Raw genomic sequence first — 10,930 nt, 5'->3', positions numbered from 1 at the left:
CAAACATATCTTTACAAATATGTCAGTGTGTGTTATTGTTTGTCTCAAGGTGCACATCAGTAATGTTTTTAAGGTACATTTATAAAATCGAGCTACTTATATCCTAACTAAACTATGGCCTAATCCTGTTTTATAAGCTCTGTCTGTGAAACCAGGCCACAGGCTATTTGCATATGAAGTTCATGTATTTATGCTATGTTTTGACCATATAGTCTTACTCTAAAATGATCATTTTCATTATTTTAAATACTAAATAATAATAGGATTAAAAAAAAAGGAATATTGTAATTCCAGATTAGCAGGCAAAGTATTACTGTCTCTAGTCTAGACCAAGAAGTTTTACTGTGGTTTTGAGGTTGCAGATACAGCCCATATAGTATAAGTCTCCCACAGTGCCCCAAAAAACAGGAAAAGAGGAGAGGAGTGTAGTTCATGCCCCCTCCACCTTCCTGAGTGAGCCGAGGGGAAGTGTCTGAAACATTAAAAAGTGGTGTTCTCAGCACATAGCTGTAGTGTACAGGACAGGATCTATGTTCATGGACCTCTACTTTGCATGGCCAACATTCCTCTTTGACCCCACATAAAGACACCATCAGAGCTGTATTGTTTTGTGACATGGTTGAATTTGATGAGTGAAGAAGGCAGCGGACTTGGCACAGATGAAGTGCAGGCTGCTGATAGGTCATTCACTTTGAAAGTAGGAATCTAGGCTAAAGTAAATACTTTTCTATGTTTATTACATGTTTGCACCATCAAATAATTTATTTGAAGGAATTTGATCATAAGTAATAAAGTAATACTTAATTAATAATTATGTAAATAAGTAGAGTAGGTAATGCTTCTCACCACAAACATCCATAAATGGGATTGTGCATTAAGACTGACATCTGACATTTATAAAACATTCACCAAAAGAACAGGCACATTCTCAAAAGTCTGCAAGTAAACACTTTTGGACTTCTGATATGTCAATAGTATTTGTTTGAGATTTCAACATGCGTCTGAAATCAATTGTCTCATGGTCAGAAAAAAAAGGTTTACTTTTACACTAAGCTGAACTGAAGTGGAACTAAATTGAGGAAACATAGAAATCGCATACTTATTTGTATGTACTTATTTATACATATTTATTTTACTTATTTGTTTGAATAATTTGTTGTATAATTTAAACATATTTACCTTTTAAGTACTTCACCCAAATAGAACAAACAGAATGTAATCCCAGGATTGGGTAACATTTTATTTTATGGGTAGTTTTTGTTTAGTAATGTATTTGCACGTTCCTCGTTTTTTATAAAACTACTATATCAAATACTCTTTTTGTAGCGTAGACATATGAATGATTTGTACTTAATACAGAGAATGCTAAAAGTATTTTAAAACAAGAAAATACAGATTCTGTGACAGGTACAAAAAAAAGGCAAAAACAGCTTGAAATACATTAGTCAGATAGTTAAACATAAGACGGTTGCGGTAAAAGTCGCGTTATCACATGATTTCAGATATCTGGGAAAGCACAGAGATATACACAAACCTTTGGAGACACACACATTTCCAAACCTCTTGTTTCAATTCTAAAAAGCTTGATGTTAATTATTAACCTTGAATCGATGCTTAAATATAAGAGTACAAATTCCTACACACATTCAAAGGACAGTCCAAAGCTTCACCATGAAGACTTTAGCTGCTTTATGTGTTACAATATGCATTCTTTATCAGGTTAATGGAAAGAGCATAACGGACCATATGTATGTATAATCCACAAAAAATGGAGTGCATGCTACACTAATAGATTTGGAAAATGCGGGAATTTTTTTTTTTTTTGTGTGTGTGTTAGACCAAAGTCATGCACTAGAATGAAGTTGGAATTGTAAGTGATAATTATTTATCTTTCTCAAAGGCAAGGGTCAAGACGAGAGGTGCGGGAAATTAATGATCCCGGATCAATCGACTGCAAAATGAGTGCCTGGTCCCAGTGGACGTCCTGCGACCCCTGCACTAATAGGACGGTACTGTAATTCCTGTTCTCTCTCTGTTTCTCTTTAAACACCTATCTTGTCATCTGTCTCACACTTGTGAATGTATAACGTCTTTCAAATTGTCATGTGAAATCATTCTGATTTAATAATAATCCAACAAGTCGCACAACATAATCTGTGCCTGTGTAACACAGCATCGCTCTAGAGGTATTGAGGTCTTTGGGCAGTTTAAAGGCTCTAGGTGCATAAACCCAATTGGAGAGCGGAAACCCTGTAAACCTTCTACCAAATGCCAGATGGACCCTCCACCTGTCTGCAAGAGCTCTCAATGGTGGTGCTCTTCAGGTTAGTATTTTTTTCTCTTTGCAAAGCTGGCCAGTAGAAATTCAGTTGTATAGGGTGAATTTTTAAACAATAATCAGTATTAAGAATATTACTCTGCCCTAAGGAATATGTATAAACAAAAATCTGAGGTGTAACGGGGATTACGACTGTGGAGAGCCTGATACGTCTGATGAAGATGAGTGTGATATCATCAGAACACCTTGCGGCAAGACAGCTGTATTTGAGTCTGATATAGCCATCCAAGCTGGATACGGGTCAGAGCCTTTTGTATCTCTCAATATTTGCTCATAATATTTTAATTAAAGTTCATCTGTTCAACATATACAAATGTTGTATTAATGAACATAAGGTTTTATTCAGCAAGAATACATGAACTTGATCAAGAGATATTTTGAAAAAAAAAATCATCAAAGAATTCTGAAAAAAAAAAGCTGCTGTAAAATATTGTTTATTGCTATTTCACATTGGGGTTTGCATTAATGAATGGTAACATACACTCTTGCAATTTCTTTAGGCATTATGGAACAATTAATAAAAAAAATTTTTTTTTAACTGTAATTATGAAATAGAATAAAAGTAATGACTGACAACACAAATGTTGCCATTAACACTACAGTTCTGGATATACAACTTCAGCACATTTTCTAAAGATGCTTAATTCCTGTCTCAACAGAATAAATATTCTGGGATCTGGACCTCGAATGAATCCCTTCAATAACAGATTCTATAACGGTCAATGTAACCGGATCAGAGAACCATCCACATTGGAATATAACAGACTGCCTTGGAATGTTGGAGTTCTCAACTATGAGGTGGGTCTCTCATTTTACTGTATGCTTGATGTCAGCTGTTGTTTTACAAAGCTTTTGAGTATAAAAGGAATAGTTCACCTAAAAATGAAAATTTGCTGAAAATGTACTTACCCTGAGGTCATTCAAGATGAATAAGTTGCTTTGGAACAGATTTGGAGAAATGTTAGCAGTACACCACTTGCTCACCAGTGGATGCCCTGTGAATGGGTGCCATCAGAATGAGAGTCCAAACAGCTGATAAAAGGACACAGTAATCTTCTGAAGCAAAAAGCTTTGTGTTTGTAATAATAAACAAATCCATCAGGACAGTTTTTAACTTCAAACCATTGCTTCCAGCTAAAATAGGAGTCATCTATCTATATTATTGCTTTCTCAAGTGAAAGGTTCTCTCATCTGAATCAGGAGATAAATATGCACAGATAGAGCACTGTTTTGGTGTGAGAGGGCAATAAGTGACTTTTTCACTGAAGACAGCGTTATTGTGGTTTATGGACTCTTATTTTGGCCAGAAGCAAACGTTTTAATTTAAAAAGCTGTTTGGACTCTCATTCTGACAGAACTCATTCACTACAAAGGATCAATTGGTGAGTAAGTGATGTAATGCTAAATTTCTCCAAATCTGTTCTGATGAAAAAAAAGACAACTCTTGGAGGTACATCTTGGATGGCCTGAGGGCGAGTAAATTTTCAACAAAGTTTCATTTTTAGCTTTACTGTTCCTTTAGCTGTGAGGCGTGAGCAAAACAAACTGTAAATCTCCTAAAAATGACTGTGAGACAAACAAATAAGTAGTTAAATGCATTTAATTTCTAACAAAGACAACCATCTAAAAAAAAAAAAATTTAAAAAGTCTTTACCTGTTTCCTTATCTTCAGACAAAAGTGGAAGAGAGCAGCTCTAAGGAGATGTATGAGGACATTCACTCTTTAATAAAGGAGATATCTAGGGAATCCTCTACATCTTTTGAAATAGGCTTAAACTTCAAGTTTACACCTACTGAGCCCTCCAGTTCTGGTTCAGGTGAGGCTGGCAGTGCTGGTGGAGGTGGTGAAGTTGCCGGCCCCAGCGACGGTGGTGAAGCGGCCAGTCCCGATGTGGGCGGTGCAGTTGAAGGTCCTGGTGAGGGCGGTGAAGCTCCAGGTCCTGGTGATGGCGGTGAAGCTCCAGGTCCTGGTGACGGCGGTGAAGCTCAAGGTCCTGGTGACGGCGGTGAAGCTGAAGTTTCTGGTGCAGGCCAAAATACTAGTCCTGGCTTAGGTTTTAGTGCGTCAGTAGGATTAGCTTAGAAACTGAAAAGTTCAAGCATATATTTCTTAATAACTAAATTCCACAGCTTCACTACTAGTAGAGAGACGCTGCCAGGTCGAATTCATTCACACACGCAATCACTCTCACTAATGCGTTCATATAATGTAATCTTTACTGTGCTACTTTATCTGTATCTGATTTAGGACGAGCAGAAATCTGTGAGAAATATAACGACCCAAAGACAAAAGAACTGGTCAAAAAGCTGTTATAGGAGCAACAGCCATAGCTGTGCACAAGGTGTTTGTCACAGCTCCAGACTTATTTGTTCATTAATGACGTCATCAGCGACTAGTCGACTTAGACTCGACTTTCATCACATAAAAGTCGACTTTAAAAAATCAGAAGTCGTTCAACCCCTACTACAAACACATGTTCTCTTTCAGAGAAAGACCTTCATGAGAGTGAAAGGCAGTGTGCAGCTGGCAACCTACAGGATGAGACAGCGAGGGATGGAGGTGTCCTCAACGTTCCTGGATGATGTGGATGCCCTGCCACTTACATATGAGAAGGGCCAGTATTTTGCTTTCTTAGAGGACTATGGAACACACTTCACCAAGAACGGAAAGTCTGGTGGAGAATACGAACTTGTTTATATAATGAATGAGGATGTCCTCAAACTAAAAAGTAAGTTAAAAATCAAATTTCATTAGTTTTTTGTAAAATATGGAGACAAAGATATAGGCTACATGATTCAATGACAAGGCATTAATGAGAAGCATAGCTCACATTTTCAGCCTGAAAGTCTCATTAAAATATTTGTTTTTATTTGATGGTTCAATTTAATCTGATTGCAGAGGTCACAGAATCCACAGTCAAGGAATGTTTAGAGCTTGGACTTAAGGGTAACTTCCAATTTACTCAAGCAGTAACAGGAGGAGGACACATTAAACCAAAAAACAACTGTGATACACTAACAGAAAAACCCACAGGTGTGTATGAGTATACATTTTTAACAGTAAGCTATTAGGATTGTTCACTCAAAACTGAACAATAAAATGGGGTCCAGTGTTATTTTGGCCCCCACTGACATTCATTGTATTAATAAAAACAGTTAATTTACAGTAACTTTACTATTTGTGTAAAAAAAAGAAAAAAGAAAACAAGGTTTGGACCTGAGGGTGAGTAATTGAAGATAGAATTAAAATTTTTGTTTGAACTATCCCTTCAAATTAATCAGACAAATGCTTTCTGATAAAAAGATAAATTGCTCACAACCTTGTTCACCAGATGACAGGAACACGAAGGGGGTTATTGATAAAGTGCTGATTGCAGTGAGAGGGGGCAGTCCGGCTTCAGCAGTAGCCATGAAGTCTCAGCTCACTAAAGATGGCATTCTAGACTATAATCAGTATGTGGAATGGGCAAAGACCGTATCTGCTCTGCCAGCTCTCATTCACAGTGATGTGAGACTCGCCTCGCCTTTACTTTACTTGCCAGTGCATGCGTGGTAACTGCTGTAATGGAACACAATTTGTTTTCATTGTTGTGTTGACAGCCTGAACCCATCTACAACGTGATCCCTTTGGACTTTCCTGATGCTCAGCCGAGACGGGAAAATCTCAGAAGAGCCCTGGATGACTATGTGGCCGAGTACAGCGTGTGTAAGTGCCAGCCGTGCCAGAACGGTGGCTCTGTGATCCAGGTAGATGGGGAGTGTAAATGCATGTGCCTACCAGGGACTGAAGGTGTTGCGTGTCAGATCATTGAGATGGAACTGGTGAAAGGTGTGTTTCTGTGTGAACCGGCCTGTAAAACGTCCATAGCATTCATTTGTGTTGGTTTGAGTTGAGCGTTCCCTCTGTCTGTTCAATCACTTCTAGCTAAGTCTTTTGAACAACTGGGAAACTGGGGCTGTTGGTCTTCCTGGTCGCTCTGCTCCGGGGGGCGTCGCAGACGAACGCGCACGTGCGATACTCGCGGTGTACCAGGAGGAATCTGCAGAGGAGACACAACTCGTGAAGACTACTGCTAATATAGTAGTTCAAATACACAAATAATCATGAGATAATAAAAGTGTTGCGTACAAAATAAAATGCAAATTACAATTGCATGTACATTCAGATAGTTCTCTCATGAAGAGCGGTTTAGAGAAACACGTTTGACAACAATGCCATCTTGTGGTCAATAGTGCAACCGAAAATAGTTGCATTACAGAAACAGTAAGCTTTTCTCATATTGGCTACCTGACTTTTTGCCTACCACGGCCGTAACATACAGTGATGGTTTCACAAATAAATTTCATGTCACTTTAAAATATACCATGGTATGTATTAATTCACTAAATACCATTACCTATTTGTTTCCTCCTCTCCCACATCATACTCATAACAATAAGGTGATATGAAAATCAAAGAAAAACTGGTGGTAATTATGCTGTCTGTTAGTAAAGCCACACGATTTACTCACATAAACAAGAATTTACTAGAGGATGAATGTCAGTGAATGAGACCTTTGCATCTTTGATCACTTTGACTGTGAATTGATAGTAACCTTAACCAGACGTTAAATGATATGACTGGAATCCACTTACACAATACAAATTTTTAATGAATTAGCATCCTCATATTATTATTTATATAATATAATAATATAGCATATTTGAACGTGTAATTTAAAGAATAGCCTTTTTTAACGAGAACTATTGTTTGGGGGCACACAAAGAAGAAATGAATGTATGAGGAATAGATATGATGTTGAAGTAGATGGCTCACTTTTCACTCTTCTTGGGCCTCTAGAGGTCGGGTTAATAGAGTAGCACTCTTAGCTCCCTATTGAGCCTCTGAGAAGCTCCTTTCAGCTTCAATACCCTTCAAAAAAACACATTATATTCAATTTAATTCATGTTTATTTGTATAGTGCTTCAAAATTGTTTCAAAGCAGTTTTACAAAAAATGCATGTTTCTACATTACAAGTAATTTGTTATCAGAGGTGACTCTCAAAATAATGTCCATATGGCAGAGTGTATGTGTGTATATATATATATATATATATATATATATATATATATATATATTCAGATGTAATAATATTGATCAGAGAAAATTAAAGAAAGGGAAAATATCTCAAAGCAATGAGCTAAAAGGTGCACCTCCTGCTTCACCCCTAAAGAAAAATCTAAAATGTCCCAGTGCAGTCAGATTCTAACTTCCCTGAGGTCATGGCATCCATTGAAGTTTCTTAAGAGCTGTCACGCCACATTACCTTTCCCATCTGTCTCAGAACCGTGAAAATTAAGCTATGCCCCATGTCAGCACAGTTTTGTCTCTCCTCTCACACTCTTTTCACTGCTCCCCTCTTTTTTCTTCATCCCCTCGATGGAAGAAAAATTAGACATAGAAGAGCAATCAAGTCATATGCACCCATGCAGTCCAGCTCACTACTCACTATTGCAGACTAAAGTATGCTGATGGTGTGGAGGGGTCCTCTGTTTGTCCATGTAGGGTCATTCAGAAAAGGCCCTTCACTGCCTGCCCTTCCCCCAAATTCCTTCTTTAAGAACCCCTTAAAAACCAACCCCCTCTTCCCATCCACTGGCCTGACAACCAAACCTTTTCTTTCTCCTGCATTCCCCTCTCAAAATGTTTTCATGTTTGGTTTATGTCAACAGCTGAAATGTACTATGGATAAAGTTTCCACAAAGAGAAACTGCTCCATGTCTCATTGCTTATGTAACACTATGATGTAGATGAACTGTGTTCAGTTGAGAGGACTATTGTGATTTTTTTTATCACATCCTGAATCTCACATTAAAGCCAACTCAATCTGTACACATGCTGGCACAAGTTGCACAAAAATTAAGAATTTGAAAGTAATAGGAATCTTAAACACAACGTTTTCTACTTGCTTTTCACTTCCTTTACATTTAAATCTGTGGACATAACTGGATTAACAACGGTGTTGTCAGTTTTAAAGGGGCCTGTTCTCAACAAAAACTGGATGTGACAGGTTCAACACAGCATGCCTGATCTGAGAAATGGCTCCCCTTTTACAAAGTCCCAGTGGGGCCCTTCACCTGATGAGGATGAATAGTCAGTTCACCTCGTCTTGTTACTTCAAACTGAGAGAAAGCAACAAGTGGAATAGTTCAGTTACGAGTCAGTATGCATTCTTGTAAATACTTTCAGAAAAGAAAGAAAGAAAAAGAAAGAAAGAAACCTAAACAAAAAATATTTCACCTCTCTAAAATATGTAAATATATATATATGACATTGTTGTTGCTTATTATGTTATAAAGTAGCTAAATTCCAGACTATCAATACATGCATCTTTTCTGACAAAGTTTTACATCACACAAAAAAAATGAAATCCCCAAGGTTTTCCTTACGAAACTAAAATACTGCTTATTTATCCTAATGATTTGCTCTCCCAAAAATAATGTATTTACGTTTTTTACTTTTTCCTATTAAAATGCATTACTAACATGTATAAATACAAATAAGGCATAAAAATATTGAAGTTCGTAGTTTTTGAAAAAGTAACCTCCTCCATTTGGACCAGATTAACATAATTTACATTGTACTATCTTCTCCTTCTGCTCTCTCAAGAGCGTTCACTCTGCTCTTTCTAGAGGTGTCAGCTAGAAGACAGAATGAAGTGCCAGGTCATTGTGTACTGCCTCTATTGTGTGTTTAGTATTAGCATGACAGAAGTGCCACTCGACTTCTCCTTCATTCATTAAGACTGAGAAGCCTAGTCCCACGTCTGCCTTGAAATGAACTAAGCACCACGGCTGCCATCTTGGATCTCTAGAACTCTTGTAGCACAGTATAAAAATGCACTATTTTCTCAATGATTCGTTTCTGTGAGAGGCTGACCTTTTTGAAGGTGTTGGGGGGAGGGCAAATTCTATTATATTTTATGGCATAATACCTTATTGCTCTTTTGTATTTGGAATGCTAACTAGGTATCAAGCTGGTATTGTTATATTAAACTTAACAGAACAAAGAGGCATATGGAATCTAAGAGATTTGTACTACCCAAGTGCTACTCACACTGAGAAGCAAACTCTTTTGAGCAGCGACAAGCCCACTTACACACACAGTAGCAGGCTGAGTGCGTTTGTGATGGCTACTTGAGGCTTCATTCACACGAACACCGCTTTTTTCCTTGTCAGCCTGAGTGAAGACTTTAAATAAACACTCGGGCTTTGAACAAATAAGCCAGTCTCTTGGCTCATGCTCAACTCTGATCCTGTTTAAAGACAACCTCATTTGTTTCCTTAGATGTTGAGAGTCTCTGGGAACCTAGACTAACTCCCTCTGTAAACATTTATGTTTACAAGGTCAAGTGCAGGCACAGACAGAGCCAAAATGTTTGACTAGCACATGCTCATGATAAAGACTTTGGTAACATTTATAAACTGCAGGGGATGTCAGGTGGAAATTAAAGCTTTTTTGATGATGGCAGACAAAGAACATTATTGACTAAATTACTTTATAATGACTTGGGATATTTAAAGCTCATTTTATAGCATATTATAAAATTTAATGAATCTGCTTTCGAGTGTACAATAGAAAGTAAAAACATACATTCATTTAGCTGACATCAGATCTGCATGTAAAGTTGTTGTATTAGTTTGTATAGTGAAATAATCAGACACAAGTCAGATGATCTTTGGAATAATGTGAAGCCAATCTTTATGAACATTATAAACAGTATTCCATGGTATTGTTTATCAACATTATTCACACAATTATATGATACAGAAACATTATACACATTTACAATAATCATTTTGTTTACACTAACCAATCTTTCATACAAAAATAAGCTAACAATATTTATTTATCTCTTTGAATAGCAGTTTCCACAATAGTTCATAATAACTTAATATACAGTATACTAGCAGAGCATATATTTCCAACATATTTTCTTTAGCCTACATAAAAGACAAATTACTCCTTTTCATGGTGTGCGGATTTTGGTGTGCAACTAGGTTTTTAAAAACAAACTTTCACTATGGGATTCTGGTTTTCTTCTTTATTTTTATCCAGTGGGCTGTTTCTCTCGTGTACCTGTACATTTTAAGCGCCTATAAGCAGAAAACAGGGCTTTCTAGCCAAGTCCCAACCCCCCAAAAAAACTAAAAGTTCGAGACTAACATGTTTTGCCCATTGAAACATAGGATACTTCACGCGGGGCAGCTAATACGACCAAATACACTGTGTGAATTATTCCGTTACTCTTTCAGGGGACTATTTTTCTGTCAGTAATTTACGATATGAGATTCGTGTCGTGGTGCGCCCGCACTTCAACTAAAGACGTTCTATACAAAACACAAAAGGTCTTGTCATATTTTTGTGTGCAGGCTACATCTACAATAAAGTGTTAACATGCTACTTTTATCGCGGGAAAGTGATCACGTAGCGCTACTGTTGCTTTTAGTAACCTTGAGACTTCCCAAGTGTCTTAATACTTGGACTAAAACGTCGTATATATACACACTTGTGTATATAACCCCTCCACACACACACGCACCTTTTGTTT

At 37.3% G+C, this 10,930-nt stretch overlaps 1 protein-coding gene across 1 annotated transcript; it reads left to right on the top strand.

Moving 5' to 3' along the window:
- Positions 1-1,627: 1,627 nt before the first annotated feature.
- Positions 1,628-6,701, top strand: c9 (complement component 9). The gene is given in 11 exon segments (XM_016489512.1): positions 1,628-1,748; positions 1,901-2,009; positions 2,174-2,324; positions 2,428-2,578; positions 2,998-3,136; positions 4,011-4,437; positions 4,786-5,067; positions 5,238-5,372; positions 5,671-5,846; positions 5,939-6,167; positions 6,264-6,701. Coding segments are annotated over 11 exon segments (2,028 nt in total). The 5' UTR covers positions 1,628-1,671; the 3' UTR covers positions 6,416-6,701.
- The last annotated feature ends 4,229 nt before the right edge of the window (positions 6,702-10,930 follow it).

The sequence above is a fragment of the Sinocyclocheilus anshuiensis genome, unplaced genomic scaffold (genome assembly GCF_001515605.1).
Source record: "Sinocyclocheilus anshuiensis isolate Anshui unplaced genomic scaffold, SAMN03320099.WGS_v1.1 scaffold386, whole genome shotgun sequence".
NCBI classification, from domain to species: Eukaryota; Metazoa; Chordata; class Actinopteri; order Cypriniformes; family Cyprinidae; genus Sinocyclocheilus; species Sinocyclocheilus anshuiensis.
This window is presented reverse-complemented; position numbering and strand designations above follow the sequence as displayed.